Genomic DNA, 20,082 nt, shown 5'->3' with positions numbered 1-20,082 from the left:
GTATTTTTAGTACTGTAAACTAGGTACTGTTATTTAAGTGGACAGTGGAACGATGTTAAGGTGTTTGGTTGTTTTTTTTTAAATGATTTAAGAAGGACTTGTGAAGCAATCTTGATCTTCTCTTTGATTCAGCTCACATGACTGTGATAGCCATGGCACTATTATTCCATTTCTTAGGTCACAGATCAGTGTTTCATTCCTTCCTATGGTGGCAAGATACTCTGCTCTTTTTAAGTGTATGATCAGCCTTAAATGGTGTGTTGGTTCATTGGTATTTGCCTCATTGAGCAGCTAGAAAGTAGCTGAAGTATTCACTCTTATCCCCAGATAACTGCTGATCAGCTGGGGATTGATCACTTGCAGCAGAAGGTCCACAACTGTGGAATTTCTTTCCTCTCTTCATCTGTAAGAGTCCAGGCGTGGCAAGCTCCAGAGCCTAGTGGTAGCTAGAGCTTTTTAAGCAGGCTTTTGTCTGTTTACTGATGCAGTAGCCAGCGGGGGAAATTAGAGGGCGGGATTTTCTACTCTGTTTGTCATAGACTGCAGTGAACAGAACTTGTGTTTGTGTTAAGTTTTGCAGGCTGCCCAGAAGTCAGTGATAGATACAAAATAAACATAGCAATAAATTAAAGCAAACATTTAAACCATAATTCACTCAGGCTACATCTACACAATAGCACTTACTGGAGCACAGCTGTACTGATGTAGCTGCGCTGCTGTAGCGCTTGGGGTGATGATGCTCTAAGCAAGCGGAGGGCAACCTGCGGCCCGTGAGGGAAGCAGCGGCCAGCACATCCCTATGGCCTACGCCATTTCCTGCAGCTCCCATTGGTTGGGAAAGGCGAATTGCAGCCACTGAGAGCTGCAGGCAGCCGTGCCTGCAGACAATCAGCATAAACAAACTGTCTCACGGCCCACCAATGGATTACTCTGATGGGCCGCAGGTTGCCCACCACTGCTCTAAGCAGACAGGAGAGAACTCTCCCATTGGCTTAGTAACTCCTGCCTCTGTGAGAGGCGGTAGCTATGCCAACGAGAAAGATAGTACTGTCTACACCAGTGCTTAGGTCAGTACAACTTAATGGCTCAGGGGTATGGTTCATTCACACCCCTAAATGACATAAGTTATACCGAAGTAACATGTTATGTAGACAAAGTCTAACTCTTCCTCTAGTCAAAGTAGTTGGAATGGACTGTACTTGACAATTAACTCATTTCAAAATCATTAGGTATCTTGTCATGAACTAGACTAGTGGCTCTCAACCTGTGGGCCGCTTGCGGCCCAATCACCACGTAGTTGTATGGCTCAGAGACTATATATATAGTGTGGATGCTGCCCACATAATACAGAGAAAGCTGCATATGCAGCCCACAATGGTAAATAGGTTGAGAATCACTGGACTAGACAGTAGTATATTCGCTGTAAATCCATCCCAGAAAAGTAAGGAATGTAAGTTATAAAATGAATGTTTACAGTATTCAATTTTTATTTTTGGGTGGGTGAGTGGAGAAAGTTTACCTGTTTAATAGCTTGTTGTGCCAAGAACGCCATCTGCAATGGGTTGGGCTTTATTGTTAGTCTTGGTACATTCTGGTTCTGGGGACACCTCATTTGTTGAGCAGGAAGAATTGACCCATTAGAGTTGGGATTGTGATTCTGAAAGTTAATCAAGCGTGGAGGTGGCTGCTGGAAGAGACAGACAATCCCCTCAGTTAGCTGTCTGAGGACTAACACCAAACACTCCAGAAAAAACTCTTCCCTCAACTTCCTATTTAAACTTTTAAAATACATGACATACATAGTACTGAACCATTCACTCAAATGTAAGATGAAATCAGATCTCAGCATTGATGCATCTTGACAATTAAGATAAGAGTAAAATATAACAAGTTACAATTAATTATTCTATCTGAACTAATCACGGAGGCAAATTGTGTAATAATATGAAAAGAGGAGGTTACTTACCTCTAACTGGCGGTTCTTCTGTATTCCACTGTGGGTTACACCTGGGCACCACAGTGTCTGCACCCGGAGAATTTGAAAGCAGTGTCCATTGGTCTGCATGGGTGTCCAGGCTCACTTTGTGCTTCTGACCAAAGGGATAAAGAGTGGGGCAAACCGATTGCCTCTCCAGTTCCTTCTCTACCACAAATCAGATAAGATCCAAAGCAGAGCGGAAGGAGGACGGATAGTGAGATACAGGTAAGGACCATGCATCCAAAAGAACCTCCAGTTCTTTAAGTAACCTCCTCCTCTTCTTGGAGTGATGGTCCCTGTTCCATTCCACTGTGGGTGATTGACAAGCAGTACCTAAGCAGGAGGAGGGTTTGACGATGTAGACAGTAGGGCTGATCAGAGTACCACCATCCCAAAGGAGGTATCGGCAGAAGAGTCCTGCACCGGTGCATGCTGTCTTGCAAATGTGTGAACGGAGCCCCATGTGGTTGCTTTATAGATGTCTAAGAAGGGTCCCTCTTGAAGAGATGCCATAGTTGTTGCTTGTGCTCTGGTGCAACAAGGTTAGAAAGCGGAGAGTAGGATGCAGCCAGAAATCTATCTGAAGATTCTTTGGGTGGAGAGGACATGCCCTCTGACTCTTTTTTTCTATAGCGACAAAACAATCTTAAAGGGAAGGGTAAATCCCTTTGAAATCCCTCCTGGCCGGGGGAAAGCTCCTCTCACCTGTAAAGGGTTAAGAAGCTAAAGGTAACCTCGCTGGCACCTGACCAAAATGACCAATGAGGGGACAAGATACTTTCAAAAGCTGGGAGGAGGGAGAGAAACAAAGGGTCTGTGGGTCTGTCTATAGTCTGTCTTTGTCGGGGATAGACCGGAATGGAGTCTTAGAACTTTTAGTAAGTAATCTAGCTAGGTACGTGTTAGATTATGATTTCTTTAAATGGCTGAGAAAAGAACTGTGCTGAATAGAATAACTATTTCTGTCTTTGTATCTTTTTTGTAACTTAAGGTTTTGCCTAGAGGGGTTCTCTATGTTTTGAATCTAATTACCCTGTAAGGTCTCTACCATCCTGATTTTACAGCGGGGATTTCTTTATTTCTATTTACTTCTATTTTTATTAAAAGCCTTCTTGTAAGAAAACTGAATGCTTTTTCATTGTTCTCAGATCCAAGGGTTTGGGTCTGTGGTCACCTATGCAAATTGGTGAGGCTTTTTATCCAACATTTCCCAGAAAAGGGGGGGGTGCAAGTGTTGGGAGGATTGTTCAGTGTTCTTAAGATCCAAGGGTCTGGGTCTGTAGTCACCTAGGCAAATTGGTGAGGCTTTTTACCAAACCTTGTCCAGGAAGTGGGGTGCAAGGTTTTAGGAAGTATTTTGGGGGGAAAGACGCGTCCAAACAGCTCTTCCCCAGTAACCAGTATTAGTTTGGTGGTGGTAGCGGCCAATCCAAGGACAAAGGGTGGAATATTTTGTAGCTTGGGGAAGTTTTGACCTAAGCTGGTAAAGATAAGCTTAGGAGGTTTTTCATGCAGGTCCCCACATCTGTACCCTAGAGTTCAGAGTGGGGGAGGAACCTTGACACTTTTGTCTCCAGGCAAATGGGTAGAACACCCCCCTCCCTATTTACTTTTAGGGGGAAAAAAAAAAACCTCTGGGTTGGAAGACTGAATTTCCCTGCAGGAATTAAGTACCCTGCCTCCAGGCAAAGAAAACCTGCAATTCACAAAGATAATCCCCTTTTGTCTCAGCTCTGGCTCCAAAGCAGAGAGAAAACAAGCTGCTTTTCCAGCAGCTCCAAAGGAAAAAAAATTTCCTTTTTAAAATCTGTATTTCTAGTTCAAAAAATCTCAACTGGATCTCAAAATGATCTCCTTAACAGGGAGAGCTATTCTGTTGGGCCCAAAAGTGTGCAGGATATTTAAGAGTTTGTCCTAGGAGTCTTGGATCCCCTCAAAAGGAATTTGAAGCTCTCCAGCAACTCTGAGGAGAAAGTCCTGGAATTGCCCAAAGTCACTGTTGTTGGGTAAGGGAAGGGGATACAGAAGTCACCTTTTTGTCTCGAAATGACAATGGCAGTCTTGCTGGTTCTGGCAGAACTGCTGGATCTGGAGCATAATGTTCCTCCTCCTCCGATGGATGGATGAAGGTGCAGATCTGACTGTCTCCTTAGATGGGAGGCAAGGGATGGCTCCCTAGCAAATCAGATCAACTCTGCAAATGGATACTGTCCAAAGGCCCCCAATACAGCCAGTAGGAGGGATAGATAAGTGGTCATGGGGCCCCCATGGCATGAGGTACCAGCAGCTCAGAGTGAGTTTAGGCGGATGTTGGACCCAAACCAATATGGGTCTTTTAGGTGGTGGAGGACACACAGGGTCAGGGAAAAGCAGCTCATCAGAGGGTTTAGCATCTCCCAGGGAGAAGGCTGATTCTGGTTCCAGTGGCAGTATTGCTGATGCTGTTGGAGGGGAGATGTATTCTGCATATGGGAGGGGTAATAAGTTCCTTCCAGCAGTTGATTCTCCCAGAGGCAATATCTCCCTGGAAGTGGAAGAGCCTGGTGGAGGAGGGGATTCCAGATCTGGGAGAGCGAAAACGTCCTTGAGGTGGCAACAGATTCATATCTCCCCAGTGTGAGAGGAGTTCTGCTTGTTCAGGCCATTGGAAATGGTGAGAAGGGTGGTATCTGAAGTTGGCAGTGATCAGAATTCGTCGGTGCCAAAGGATCCCAGGTTTTGGGACATGCTAGGGATGACAGTACCAACGGAACGCAGTCTGGTACAGATGGAGCCCAATGCTTATGGGCTTTCTTGTTGTGCCACTGGGACTTAATACACCCTAAATCCTCATAGGCCAAGTTAGTGGGCTTGTTTACAGCCAAGTCAGACTTCTTTGAAGTGGACTTAGAGGAAGACTTAGTCTCATGCTTATGAATGTGCTTCCTAGCTTCCTGACAAGATCCCGCCATGGGGTCCATTAGGGTAGATTCTCCCAAAGCAGAGTCAGACTTTGCAACAGGAGGTGCACTCCTTGCTGAGTCAGGCTTTCGTACGAGGGGAGTTCCCTAGTCTGGGTCTGATAGTCATGGCCTTCTCCATGAGGTATTTGCGGAGTTAAAGTTCCTGTCCTCCTTGGATACGGCTGAGGAATGATCAGCCGATACATCGCAGCGAGGTGCAGTGAGCTGCCCCAAGGCAGTATAGGCAGCACTGGTGGTTGCCGCTGACTGAGAAGGATCATGGCAGGAAGCACAGAGTTTGAAGCCTGGAGTCCTGGGCATAACGGTGTCCCAGGGTTTTTAGACTAATTTAATGCTAAACAGTAAAAACTATTAAAACTGTTAACACTATTTACAAACTGATGATTTTTATTTTGTAGAACTAAGCCGAAGCTGTGGAAACTTAAAGGTTCTGTTCGGACCACGCAGCGGTGAGAAGGAACTTGAGAGGCAGCTGGCCGCCCCATCCTTTATCCCCTTGGAGAGACAAGGTGAGCCAGGTGCATGTGCAGACCAATGGACACTGCTTTCAAATTCTCTTGGTCCAGGAGCATGTGTAATCCACAGTGGAATACAACAGGGACCATCACTCAAAGAATAAGAGTTCTTTACAATGCTTAGAGATTATCTGGAAGTTCTAGAGATATGGGCATTGAGATCTTGAAAAAAATGCTGTAAATACATACAATATGGGCTTCCTTATAACTATATGTGCTAAAGACTGCTGCGCCAATGAAATGTCACTATAAGTCACCGTTATCATTCTATTAGAACAAGTACGATCAGACATGTCTTCTCTCTGGAACAATGATAGTTTACCTGATGAGAAGTAGGAGTGTGCTGCATGGGCCCTGGAATTCTTGGGTTCGGTAGACCCATTGGGCCTACCCTGCGTTGAGCCTGCTGCCTCTGAGCCATCACCTGCTGCTGCATGTGCTGGAGTCGTAGTTGAGCTAAACTGATCTGTGTTGGGAACTTAGACAGTTGGTTTGAAGGTAAGCCACTTTGTGGCTGTAAATTTGGTTCCATCACAGGGCTCTTGGGCATGTGTAGTGGGGTTTCTTTATCTTCAATTACCAGAGAACCTGGTAAAAAATAAAAACATATGTTTTAATGTTCACCTTACACTTGGGAGATACGCAGGTTCTCATAATTTCCCTCTTTTTATGCCATCAGGTCACCATTCCTAATTGCAGTTTAAAGGATGGGTAAACAATTCTTTCCAAAATCTGTGTCAGTGGCTGCAGAACTGTGTGCATTACTGTGCCATCGATAACAATGAGGGCCCTTCCATTACACTGAAAACTATGGGTTATTTAACTTGAAATGAGACACTTGATAATGCTGTTATTTCATTTTCTTAGATATATTCTAAACAGCACCCAATCGCTAAGTTGTTTAGTAACACCCAGTTAGCCTTCAGATATTATCACACTGCCAGTAAAGAGTCTAGCTAGTATTCCAGCTAACACAACTTCAGACCTGAGATTCTTCAATATACAAGAACTCTTACAAGACATGGTCTATGGGGAAAAAAAGTTCCCGATCAACCTTGACTCTGAAGCTTTAACCCCTGGTGGCTTCAACTTCTGAAACTGTGTAATAAACCATGGAGACATACCAAAAGGGGCCAGTGCTAAATTATTATTCATGAAACCATTCTAATAGCCTGAAACACACAGGCTCCCACATGGAATTCCTGTTCCCATTTCAGTATCTCAGACTTCAAGGGAGCAGAACCCAACAATTCAAAGGCATATCAGAAGGAAGGAAAGAAAGGTTACCTGGAAATAAAGAAAAACAGCTTCTTTTATACTTATTCACACACACATTACTCACATGGCTGGAGGGTTCACCCCCCAAGGAAAAATACAGATACACCTCTTTTGTGATCTCTTTCCCAAAGACAATAAACAGTTATTAACTTGTTCTGTAATGACTGTTCTTCAAAATGTGTTGCACACATCCATTCCACTTTGGGTGGATGGGTGTCCAGTGCATTAGCTGCGCGACGATATAAAGGGTGGAGTCACTGTTCTGTTGACCCCTGAGTCACGGAATGGACATGTCCAACAAATCTCGAACAATTACAGAACAGGTTAATAACTGTTTTCTTCGGGTGATTACATGTGTCTATTCCACTTCAGGTGACAAGCAGTTCAATCTGGAGATGCACTGGAGTCTACTTGAATTATTGTAGGACACGTCCAAATCTGGCATCATCTCTAGACTGTTGGGAGATGGCGTAACGAGAAGCAGAAGTATGTATTGATGACCAAGCTGCAGCGCTATAATTGTCCAGTATAGGCATGTGAGATAGAAATGCTGCAGAGGCCACATGGGATCTCGTTGAACGTGCCAGCACCCTATCTGGCAGAGTTACATTGGCCAGGACACCCCACAAATGTATACAGGAGGAAATCCATGACAAGATTCTGAAATGAGACTAGAAGACCCATGACTGCCACAAACAGCTGTGAGGACAACCTAAACAATTTAGTTCTGTCCAAGCAGAATGCGAATACTCTCCTAACATCCAATAGGTAGAGCCTCTCCTCATCCTTAGCATGAAGCTTAGGAAAGAAAGTTGGTAAGCTGCTAAGTGACCGATATGGATGAGAGAAACCACTTCGGATGAGAGCATAGGTCTATCTTCTCCTTGTAGAGGACTGTATGCAGTGGATCAAATACTAGAACTCTCAGTTCACCTACTCGCCAGTTACCTCAATGAGGTAAGTACCACCAAAAAGGCGACCTTCACTGAGAGATGGAGCAACAAACAGGTAGCCAGAGGTTCAAAGGGAGGACCCATTAGTTTTGCTAACACTAGGTTTAAGTCCCAAGGAGGAACAGAATCCTTACCTTGGGTATATAACCTTTCCAGACTCTTTGAAAGCCTGACTGACATGAGGTTAGAGAAAAGAGTGATTACCAGTAAGATGGCGGAAAGCCAAGATAGTTCCGTTAGGGTTCACCTAGCAGCTAACAGCAAGACCTTGCTGTTTTAGATATAACAGTCTGGTGTATGTTGTATTGGAGCCCGGACAGGGGAAACCCCTTTTTGCTGAGACCAAATGGAGAATCTCTTGCATTTCAATAGATAAGCCTACTTAGTAGAAGGCTTTCTACTATTCAAGAGGATGTTTTGTACTTCCTTTGAACAGATCTCCTCTTGAGGGGTTAACCAGGGAGCATCCAGGCTGTAAGGTGAAGGATTTCCACATTGGGATGAAGGATGCAACAACCATGGCCTGGTGAAATCAAATCTAGGTCTGCTGATAGTGTCAATGGAGACCTGCTTGAGATGCTCAGCAGAGTGGAAAAACCAAGACTGAGCAGGCCACATCAATGCTGTGAGTTTCACTCGAGCATGGTCCAGTTTGATTTTTAAACACCATCTGGATGTGGTAAGCTAGATGAACGGCTCAACTTTTATATTTATGAAGTGAACTAATCCTGGCTAGGCCATAGCCCTTGAGTCTTCAGAGAACCCAAATGGACTGTCACAACCTAGGGCGGAAGTGTCCATAACCAAAGGCAAAGTAGGTTGTGGGGGAACAAAAGGAATAAGCGCACGCACACACACACACAGGATGAGTCTATCCATCAGTCCAAAGAGGCTAAGATCCATGTGGTCATTCAAACCACCATGCTCACTGGATGACGAATTGGAGAGTACATCAAGCTCAGACAGCTCTGCAGCTTTCTGAGATGAAGCCTGGCCAACTGAACCATGTAAATACATGAGGCCGTATGCCCCAGAAGGCTGAGGCAATTCTGAACTGTTGTGGTAGGATAAGCCTCCACGTCTAACAAAACGGCCAGCATGGTCTGGAATCTTGTTTGCATGAGGAACACCCTGTTTTCCATAGAATCTAACACTGTTCCTATAAACTCTATCCTCTGAACAGGTGAGAGGACTATCTTTTCCTCTTTGATCAGTAATCCTACTGTGCTGAAGGTGGTTTGGATCATGGTCATGCTAGATATTACCTAGCTCTTGGTGTGGCCTTTCACCCACCACTCATCCAGGTATAGAAACACTTAAACTTCTGATTTCCTCAGAAACGCTGCCACCACTGCCATCCACTTTGTAAAAACGCGTGGGGTCACAGACAGACAGTTTGCAGTCCTGACATGTAGCCTCACAGTGGGATTGGCTAACCGTAAATCTGAGGAATTTATTGTGGCTTTGATTTATTGGGACATGGAAATGTGTGTCCTTTTAAGGTGAGCGCAGCATATCAGTTGCCAGGATCCAGGAAGGGCATAACGGAAGCCAGAGTGACCACGGAAAACTTTATTTTCTTTAGATAAATATTGAGCTCCGGCATGTCTAGTATAGTTCTGAGACCTCCTTTTGCTTTTCGGATTAGGAAGTGGCGAGAATAAAACCCCTTTACCTCTCTGAAGAAGAGGAAATTCTTCTATGGCTCCCAACAGGAGGAGAGACTGTACCTCTGAAAGATGACCTTTGTGAGAGTGGTCCCTGAAAAGGGATGGGGGACAGAGGTGGTGGGGCGGCAGCAATAAACTGAAGAGTGTATCACAATTCCATCATGCGTAAAACCCATTTATCTGTAGAGATATGGGTCCAAGCACTTAGGAAGTGGGATAGTCTGTTGGAAGAAAACAGGGATAGGAGAAGCTGGTAAACTGGTAAGCTGTCCTCAACCAGAACGTCAAACTGACTGCATGGTATTCTTATGCTGTCTGGACGAATCTATAGCAGACCCCAAAAAAGAGAAGGCGGAGGTATTCTCCTGTAACTTCTCCCTTTCTTTGTAAGCCAGGCCCTGATGGTGAGGTATACAGAAAGCGTAATGATAAGGCTACTGTGGACAGAACCACTGCTTCTTTGGTAGAAGAGTGTAAATATCCAAAGACCTGTGCATAGCCCAAGAGTCTGTTTCAGGCTATGAAGCCTGTCATCGATCTGTTATGCAAATAGTTATAGTTCCTCAAAGGGGAGATCGTGAATGGTTTTTTTGGCCCTTTTGACGAGGACCTGATGCCTGGAGCCACAAACACGTACTCATCGTAACAGCCGATGCCCTGGCTCTGTCATCAAAATCCGCTGCATCCAATGCAGCCTGAAGCGAGGTCTTGGCTATCATCTTTCCCTCACTAACCATAGTGAGAAACTCTTGCCTGCTCTCACCCTGCAACTTGTCCATGAATTTTAAAATATTGTCCCAGAAGGAGAAGTTATAACATCCCAGCAATACATGCTGATTAGCAATCTGGAGGCGTTATCCTGCTGTCAAATATATTTTTTCCATAAAACGATCAAGCCCTTTTGCAACTTTTCATTTTCAAGTAGATGCCTACTGACCTTGGTGCGCGCTCTCATTAGAAACTGAAGCCAGCAAAGATTCCAGAGATGGAGAGACATAAAAATGCACAAACCCCTATGAGGGCACATAATCCCTCTGCTCCATCCTTTTAGCTGTAGGAGGCATGGAAGATGGAGTTTGTCACAACACTTTAGTGAACTCCAGAATAGCCTCGTTTATGCAAACTGCCACTTCAGAAGGCCCCACAGATCCCATGATAGCAACCAATCTGTATGAGCTCTCCTGAACTACTTCCACGTGTATGTCTAGGAAGGAAGTCACACTTTTTAGAAGGTTCTGTTGAGATGTTTCCTAAACTGCCGGTGACACTGGTACCAAGAGACTCAGCAGATCATGTGCCACAGCATATACCTGAGGTATTGTTGGCACTGGGACAGTCTCTTGATACTGCTGAGTCAAAGATGGTGTCACCTTAGATGTCAGTCTCAACAAGGCTACAATCAGCACCAGTCAACGACCCTGACTGATGTGCTATTTGCCCCTCTAACCTCCTTCCCAGCTTGTTTGCTGGACTTCAGTGCCAGAGACCTTAATCTCCTGGGCGCTGAGTTCCTCGATGCCAGCTTATGGTGCCTCCTCTTCAGTACCAGAGAAGATCTGCGTTGAGACTCTAAGACAGGCAACCGCTCCTAACTGAAGGAGACTCGCTTGGTGCATGCTCTGAATGGGGACACTCCCAAGGTGGGTGGAGGGCTGCCTCCATAAGGTGCTTTAGTCTGATCGCCCTGTACTTCTTAATTCCGGGCTTAAAGTCCCTGCAGATTCGGCACCAGTCTCTGATGTGCGGCACCTGGAGTGAGAGAGTCAATGCCTGGCACTGATTTCTTGCATTCATCGAAAGGCTGAAGTCCAACGACCGAGGCAATTCCCCAGCGGTCGGAACCGAAGAGCATATTAATAAGTATCCCAGGACAAGGAAACTTAATAGCAAAAAATTCTGCTAAGGCAAACCATTAAATAAGTACCCACTATATACAAGACTGAAAAAGGGAAACACTTGCAGCAACAAGATAAAGTGATCCGACAACCGTCACAGCACTAAGAAGGAACTGAGAGAGTAAGGGACAGCTCTGCCCTTCACATCATTGCACAGCAGGATGAGACAACAGAAAGTGCATTCACCACCCCAACAGGTACCACTAAGGGAAAAATCCCAGATGCTAGTGCACTGGGCGCCCACATACCTGAAGTGGAATGGACATATGCAATCACTTGAAAACAAATCGAGTAGTTATCCAGTACCTGTGAGAAAGGATCTTGTCATGACAGCACTCTTATGACAACATTTCCCCACCTTTTTGTTAAAATTATGGCCCTACCAAATTCACAGTCCATTCTTGTCAATTTCATGGCCAGAGGGTCTTAAAATTGGTCAATTTCACAATTTCAGATGTTTACATCTGAAATTTCAGGGTGTTGTAACCGTGGGGGTCTTGGCCCAAAATGGTATTGTAAGGGGTTTGCAAAATTATTGTGCGGGGGTGGGGGGGGAGAGATCCCAAAATTGCCACCCTCACTTCTGTGCTGCCAAGACAGCAGCCTCCGAGCTTCCTGCAGTTAAGAAGAGGTTCTCTGAAGTGAATAGGCTCTCCCCCATGCTGCTAGGAGCACCCCAGCAGGTTAAGGCAGATTAAGACAGATTAAGGCAGCGGGCTCCAAGTCAATTTGAGAACCCACCGTGAAAAAAATGGGTGCCCCAGAAGAAGCTCCAGGGCAGAAGCCCCGACCGGGTCACCCTGAACCCCAGTAGTAGCCCTGGGGGATGGAAATCCCGAGCCCGGGCTGCCCCGGCTGCAGCCAGCAGGAGCGGAATCCCGCAGCCCCAGGAACCGTCGGGGGAGAATGGCCTGAGCTGCGGAAGGAATCACGAGATGGGGGGCAGAAGCCCAGACCCCAGGCTGCCCTGGCTGCAGCCTCCAAGAGCAGAAGCCCCTAGCCTGGCAGGAGCAGCTGTGGGAGGAAGCCCCGAGCTTGGAGGTTGGGGGGTGGGAAGAGAGACAAGTCAGGAGCCCAGCTTCCGGGCTGCTGCAACACAGAAGTAAGGGTGTACCACACTCATTTCTGTGCTGCCTCTGGAGGGGAGTTTGATCTCCCCACCAAGAGCAGCCACGCAGGGGAAGGACAACTCCTGTCCCTCCCCAGCACGTCTGGACTAGCAGCTAGGAGCCCCTGGGATCCCAGCAGCAGGGGAGATCAGATTTTGTAGGGAAGGGCTGATTCCACAGCCGTGAAATTGGTAGGGCCCTAGTTATAATGCAAAGCTGGTTGCACTTTTTGACCAACGGCCAAAATGCCTGACAGGTACATCCAAAACCATGTTCCAACAGAAAGATGAAGACACTGACAAAAAAAACCTACAGATATTGAAAACAAGGGAGGCATGAAAATCAAATTCATCGAGACAGAGTCTTTCTAGACTCTAATTCCTGCTCCTAGCAGGGCAGTTCCTATGCTGCATGTCTTCATTAGACTGAGTACATATAATTAGTCAATCATATTGAACAGGCTATTCACAGAGCTGCCTATCACAGGATGTACAAGCAGAAACCTAGCCACCGGCAGATAGAAGAGAAAATGCAAATACCAGTCTGACGGTAGGAATCCAGCCTGCCTAGAGAGCATGGTACAGTGGGGATGGTCAATCTTTGCTTGCTCTATGAGCTCACATCTGTTAACAGTATGCCAGGAAGGACAGCAAGCAAAATCTATAGAGCTAGGAAAAAAGCACCTAACCCCAACAGAAAACTATTACTCAAAAGACTGCTTTCTGTACCTGATGCATTTCCATTGTAGTTCCCCTGCCCCCTTTTTTCCTTCTCATCTCCAAACCTCAGTTCTTATGCCTCAGCTCAGTCAGCTAAAACTAGTTAGGCACTGCCTAGCTAGCCTTACTACCTGGAAAAGCATCCAATATGGAGTCAGATCAGACACGCACTTTAGAGTAATTTCTGTCCACCAGTAGAAGATATATGAAAGAACACATGAGAAATACACTCAATTATATATCTGAAAGGCTGTTCAGCTGACAAAACTATTTTTAGTGATACTACCAGTTTCTAAAGAAGTTGATAAAACAAGCAGGAGCCACATCATACCTAGATTGAAAATATTTTGAGCCCAGAAGCTAGGATCACAGTGAAACTGGACAGTGGTGTTAGTCACTGGTGAAGCATCACACCTTGCTCGAAGGAGGTACCGTAGACGATATGTAATCTAGAACAGGAAAACACCTTGTACAAAACAAATTTTTTTTAATAGGAAAAAACCCTGATTAACTTGTACTGTTTTCCCACAAGACAACAGCAGGGTTTAATGTTTATTATCTGAGAAAAATGCCTTAAATTGGGGTGAAAAGAACAGAGATTTGTGCAACCAACTAAAAGCAAAGATTTTCAACTTCCCACTCTCCCCTCCCCACCCACAGAAATAAAGTAATTTTCAACACTCATTAACTACAGTATAAAGAAATTAAGTTTTTCCAACTGTAGAGATATGTAGTCATCCTTAGATGACAATGTAATGAGCCAATATATTTGCAAATAAACTTTCTGTTCTTTATGTGATCATTCCTGGTCTGAAAGTCCTCTATTCTCATGTCGGTCAGATCTTACTATTCTCATTAGAAAGGATGTTCTCAGAATAAAAATTTCTGTCCTCCCTCCCCCCAATAATGAAATGAATTAATGTATAAGAATTCTCTGAAATGTTCTAATATCTAAGAGCTTTTCTAAGCCCTTAGTTTCAACAATTAGATTATGTTTACAATTGGAGAGAAAACATTATGAAGAGTAGAATACTTCAGGTCAGACAATTAAAGATTCGGGTTTTATTAGGAAGGAAAAAACTGGGGAAAAAAGGCCCAAGAAAACACAAGGGCTGACGTATTAATCCAAGTACTAATTATAACATAATACAGACAACTTCAGACAGGCAAAAGCTAGCCAACTCAACACACCTATTTTTTCTGGATTCCTCCTAATCCCAATTCCTCTCAAAATCTTCCTCAAAAAAAAAAAAAAAAAAAAATTCTACTGAAGATGCCTCTTAATCTCATACATTTGGTTAATTTAACTTCCCTGCTTGTACTGACATGAATTACCCACTATATAAATATTTTCATAGAGTTCCTTATTTACTTGTAGTTTCCTTAACTTTAGGTACGTCAGTTCTAGAATACCTAACCAGTGTGAAAATGCGTGACAAAATACATATTTTAAAAGGGGATGTGGGAATGTTTAAAGCTGTAATCACTACCACTTTGAATGCAGGATTCCTGTGGACACCAGCAGTAGCTGGGGTACTTAACGTCACAGGATTGCTTCAATTTTAGTTCATATTTCACTTGAGAGCTTTTAAACTGCCTATGGCATACCAGGCTCTACATATGGTTTTTATCTATTCATTAGATGACTAAAACTGTTAGCTACTACAGTTATTCACAACAGCTAACAGTGTTTTGTTCATGCCAGAAGTCTAGGTTGGCATATGTAGTCTTCCTGCAACCTGCTCAGCCCGTTTCTTTTTCTGCAGTGTGGATAGGGCTTCCTAGCAGTAATCTGTGTAATTTAGTTGGCTAGGTTATGCTCCTTCCCAGCTTTCTGTGGCAGGATATCCCACAGTGCACAGCCTCACATGTTCCTCTGTACAGGTATATGTCCTCTGGAGGAGATTTCAAAGGCATCCAACTTCCAAATGTCTTTGCCTTTGGCAGGAGCTGGGCACTTAACTTCCTTTGTGCTTTGAAAGTCTCCCTCTGTGTCTTGCTAAGGCATGATGGGATAGTTGACCAGAATGCACTGATACACTCATGGTTAGGAAACCTGTTAGGTGTGGATGAGCAAACAATTGTGATAACAGAAAAGACAGTGTGTGAATATAACACAATTCCATTTATCTGCAATTGTGTAAATGCCCATGTCTCTAATTTTTATTTTTATTTTAATTACAATTGTACTTGTAATGTAGCAGGACCTTTCTATCTTTAGGCCTTGGTTTCTCTTTTAAAATTAAAAAGTTTGGCTTTAGTACATATCAACCTATAGCATCAGCTACATTATGCAGACTTGAAAGTCTGAAGACAAGGTCTTAACCTTTCAATGGAAGGTTATACTGACTGTGGGGAGCCAACATGTTAATTTTACATTAAAAAGCTATATCTATATTATCCATTATGTTTGGATCACCTCATCCTTGAGCTAAAAAACTGTGTTAACAGTATGAGCATGTATACACAGAGACATGCTTCATCCTAAAAAGGTTAACAGAAGTGATTCATACACTTTCACAGCAGTGTGACAATCCCTGTCTCAGTGGACAACCTGTAACAATTCAGATTTTCAGGAATATCCAGGAGGGATCAGAAGTCAAAGTTTTAACATCCTCCTCAACTTGTGCTGTTGTAGGAAAAAATGTATATTACACACTTGTGCTGAAATATACTGAAGTAATCAACAAGATTAATTCCTTGACTTTACTTAAGACGCAGAAAATTCACTTGTTTGACTTAACTATGGCCCCTTAGCAACTAAGGAATACTGTCTTTCCAAGCCTTACCAGGCGTTTGCTGTACAATAACGCTGTGCTGCTGCCACTGGAAACTGCCCACTTGGAAAAATTCATGACATGTTCCAGCTGTTTAGAAAGACCTGCCACCTCCTGTTGTTGCTGCAGAAGCTTCATCCGATGGTCTTTTGACAGACTCTGAAAGGGGTAAAGTACTTCCAGTGAAATTTTCAATTTACAGCAGAAATGTATTAGCTCTCATTTGCTAATCCATAAACATGATACTCCTCAAAAATATCAAATGATTTCACCTCATTTGTCAGAAGAGATTTAAAGAGTGATTATATACTCTAAAAAGTCACTAAAATTGGTACACTCTTACTCAAGAGATCAGCCCACTGTGTGTATTCAGATTCCCATCTTCTTTCCTTAGGGACAGAAAAGTTTCTATGGGTTTTTACTCTATAGTAGTGTTTAAATAGAGACTGTGAGGGAAACCTATCCTCTCCTACTTGTTATTATAATGAAGTTGGACAGCTGAATTTGTGGCATCTCAACCTCAGTTTTCCTGCATCAGACATAGATCTGTGACTTCACTGCACAGCCCAGCGTCTTTTGGTGGTTATGAGGGAGGGCAGTCCTGATTCATGAAAACTAAGTGCAAACAGGAATTCAGAGTTACTGGCCAAGTAAATTGCTACTGTACGAAATATTTCTCTGCTTGGCCTTATTTGAAACGTTCTCATTAAGGGGTACCAACATGTAACTCATGCTGAAAGATAGTTTTTGCTGTGTTTGAATTTTGATGGATCATTTAAAGCCTCTGTAAAAGCACTTACAAGATGACTGTTACTTATAATCTTAAAAGGGAATTTACCTCTAACTGATGCAGCAAAGCTTTCCCCTTTTTATTTATTTCTACCATCAGTGTAAATATGGCAACTTTAATGTCCTGTTCCACCTGCTTTTGATTCTGATTCGCTTCAAGGATTCTGTAAGTAAAGAATAAATATTTAGAATTGTTTAGCACAGTGTCCTTAAGAAGCCAACACAAAAGCTCATCCTGACTCAACAAAGGAAATGAATTCTTTGTACACAGAATGCCATGGATTCCTGCTCATGTGCAGCCAGTAGTATATATGGAATCAGATGTTACCATTAGCCAGGAAAATTATCAGGCTGAGTTAGTTTAAAAACAAAACAAAACACAGATTTAGGAATGCATCTGACCTTGGTGCAAGTCTGAGAAATTCTAATTATATGGACTAGAAAAGTAGGACACTTATTTAAGCAAGGGAATTTTATTGATAAAAATGAATGGTTGAAAGAGTCTTGATTTTAATAGTCTCCTAAGCCTTTCTTGCAGCGAATACAAAAGTCTCTATACATCACAGGAATTCAGGATATCATTTTTTTCCAATATAGAAAGTTTCTCCAGAAATAAGATATCCAGCAATGTAGCGGCGGCCTTTGCATTTGTGTTTGTTGTTTTGAATGCACAGCTTGAAACAATACACTTGCCAATGGTGAGTCAAATTACTGCTTCAGCACGGCTTGCAGCCCTATCTAGTGATGTGAATATTGCTACTACACTGCTGACTCAATCAATATGCTGCTCATTCTACCCTCTCTTTCGTGCGGTGAACACTTTTCACTACCTTATGCATGGGTATCAGGTAGTGCTGAGCACCTGGTACAGGTGCTTAAAAACACCAGGCAGAAGAAGTTAGGAAGGAGAGAAAGGCACTTGGATTCCATGTGGGAGGAGAAGAGTATTATATTACTTTTCTCCTGCCATCTAGGAGCAAGGGGTGGGGGGGAGGGAGGGAGGCAGTGATTTGCATCCAGCATCCAAGAAGTGATGAGAGAGAAGCGGGAGAGAACAAGCATAAAAAGTAAAGCTTCTCCATGTCCCAACAGCTAAAACTAGGGGGAAGACTGGACTTACATTATCAGGGTATTGAATCTGAATAGCGCTGTGGAGGTACTTGCTAGGACCCACTTTGAGAGACCCTGGGAAAACAACATGAGGGGGAAAGGAGTCCAGGAGAGCCGGCTGTATTTTAAAGAATCCTTATTGAGGTTGCAGGAACAAACCATCCCGATGTGTAGAAAGCATAGTAAATATAGCAGGTGACCAGCTTGGCTTAACAGTGAAATCCTTGCTGATCTTAAACACAAAAAGGAAGCTTACAAGAAGTGGAAGCTTGGACAAATGATCAGGGAATAGTATAAAACTATTGCTCAAGCATATAGGAGTGAAATCAGGAAGGCCAAATCACAATTGGAGTTGCAGCTAGCAAGGGATGTTAAGAGTAACAAGACGGGTTTCTACAGGTATGTTAGCAACAAGAAGGTGGTCCGTGAAAGTGTGGGCCCCTTACTGAATGGGGGAGGCAACCTAGTGACAGAGGATGTGGAAAAAGCTAATGTACTCAATGCTTTTTGTCGTCTCAATCTTCACTAACAAGGTCAGCTCCCAGATTACTGCACTGGGCAGCACAGTATGGGGAGGAGGTGACCAGCCCTCTGTGGAGAAAGAAGTGAATCAGGACTATTTAGAAAAGCTGGATAAGCACAAGTCCATGAGTCCACTGCATCCGAGGGTGCTAAAGGAGTTGGTGGATGTGATTGCAGAGCCATTGGCCATTATCTTTGAAAACTCATGGCAATCGGGGAAGGTCCTGGATGACTGGAAAAAGGCTAATGTGGTGCCCATCTTTAAAAAAGGGAAGGAGGAGGATTCGGGGAAATACAGGCCAGTCAACCTCACCTCAGTCCCTGGAAAAATCATGGAGCAAGTCCTCAAGGAATCAATTTTGAAGCACTTTGAGGAGAGGTAAGTGATCGGGAACAGTCAGCATGGATTCACCAAGGACAAGTAGTGCCTGAATAACCTAACTACCTTCTATGATGAGATAATCTCTGTGGATGAGGGGAAAGCAGTGGACGTGTTATTCTTTGACTTTACCAAAGCTTTTGATATGGTCTCCCACAGTATTCTTGCCAGCAAGTAAAAGAAGTATGGGCTGGATTAATGGACTATAAGGTGGATAGAAAGCGGGCTAGACTGGGCTCTACGGGTAGTGATCAATGGCTCCATGTCTAGTTGGCAGCTGGTATCAAGTGGAGTGCCCCAAGAGTCAGTCCTAGGGCCGGTTTTGTTCAATATCTTCATTAATGATCTGGAAGATGGCGTGGACTGCACCCTCAGCAAGTCTGCAGATGACACTAAACTGGAGGAGAGGTAGATATGCTGGAGGGTAGGGATAGGATACAGTGGGACCTAGAGAAATTAGAGGATTGGGCCAAAAGAAATCTGATGAGGTTCAACAAGGACAAGTGCAGAAGCCTGCATTTAGGACGGAAGAATCCCATGCACCGCTACAGACTAGGGACCGAATGGCTAGGCAGCAGTTCTGCAGAAAAGGACCTAGCGGTTACAGTGGACGAGAAGCTGGATATGAGTCAACAGTGTGCTCTTGTTGCCAAGAAGGCTAACAGCATTTTGGGCTGTATAAGTAGGGACATTGCCAGCAGATCGAGGGACATGATCGTTCCCCTCTATTCAACATTGGTGAGGCCTCATCTGGAGTACTGTGTCCAGTTTTGGGCCCCACACTACAAGAAGGATGTGGGAAAATTGGAAAGAGTCCAGTTGAGGGCAACAAAAATGATTAGGGGACTGGAACACATGACTTATGAGGAAAGGCTGAGGGAACTGGGATTGTTTAGTCTGCGGAAGAGAAGAATGAGGGGGGATTTGATAGCTGCTTTCAACTACCTGAAAGGGTGTTCCCAAAGAGGATGGGTCTAGACTGTTCTCAGTGGTAGCAGATGACAGAACAAGGAGTAATGGTCTCAAGTTGCAGTGGGGGAGGTTTAGGTTGGCTATTAGGAAAAACTTTTTCACTAGAAGGGTCATGAAGCACTAGAATGGGTTATCTAGGGAGGTGGTGGAATCTCCTTCCTTAGGAGTTTTTAAAGTTAGGCTTGACAAAGCCCTGGCTGGGATGATTTAGTTGGAAATTGGTCCTGCTTTGAGCAGGGGGTTGGACTAGACCTCCTGAAGTCCCTTCCAACCCTGATATTCTATGATTCTATGTACTGTTGCAACTGTGGTTATGCCTTTGGCTTGCAAGTGTCAGGTATGAACCCTGATCACATTGTTATTCCACAAATGATCTTCAAGTAAATCGGTCACAAGTATTTATTTACAAAAACCTGGCCATAACATCTCATTTATAGGAGCGATACATATCAT

General features: G+C 43.9%; 2 protein-coding genes across 7 annotated transcripts in view; one reads left to right on the top strand and one right to left on the bottom strand.

The window, feature by feature from the left end:
• The window catches only part of SVOPL (SVOP like), a 72,765-nt gene extending 67,405 nt beyond the window's left edge, over positions 1 to 5,360 (top strand). The window contains exon 17 of the transcript XR_012156088.1: positions 5,340 to 5,360. The gene's annotated coding sequence lies outside the window, so the exon portion shown is untranslated. The remainder of the gene's footprint in view (positions 1 to 5,339) is intronic.
• TRIM24 (tripartite motif containing 24) overlaps positions 1 to 20,082 on the bottom strand; it is a 138,121-nt gene that overhangs the window by 31,336 nt on the left and 86,703 nt on the right. For 5 of the 6 annotated variants that reach the window (XR_012156085.1, XM_073322713.1, XM_073322728.1 and 2 more), the window contains 5 exons: positions 16,696 to 16,810; positions 15,870 to 16,016; positions 13,412 to 13,529; positions 5,779 to 6,044; positions 1,520 to 1,687 (listed from right to left, as the gene is read on the bottom strand). Coding sequence is in view for 5 of the 6 variants with exons in the window: in XM_073322713.1 (XP_073178814.1) it covers positions 1,520 to 1,687; positions 5,779 to 6,044; positions 13,412 to 13,529; positions 15,870 to 16,016; positions 16,696 to 16,810 (814 nt within the window). In the remaining variant the exon portion in view is untranslated. The remainder of the gene's footprint in view (positions 1 to 1,519; positions 1,688 to 5,778; positions 6,045 to 13,411; positions 13,530 to 15,869; positions 16,017 to 16,695; positions 16,811 to 20,082) is intronic. The other variant, XM_073322719.1, reaches the window with a different exon arrangement.

The sequence above is a fragment of the Lepidochelys kempii genome, chromosome 1, assembly GCF_965140265.1.
Source record: "Lepidochelys kempii isolate rLepKem1 chromosome 1, rLepKem1.hap2, whole genome shotgun sequence".
NCBI classification, from domain to species: domain Eukaryota; kingdom Metazoa; phylum Chordata; order Testudines; family Cheloniidae; genus Lepidochelys; species Lepidochelys kempii.
This window is presented reverse-complemented; position numbering and strand designations above follow the sequence as displayed.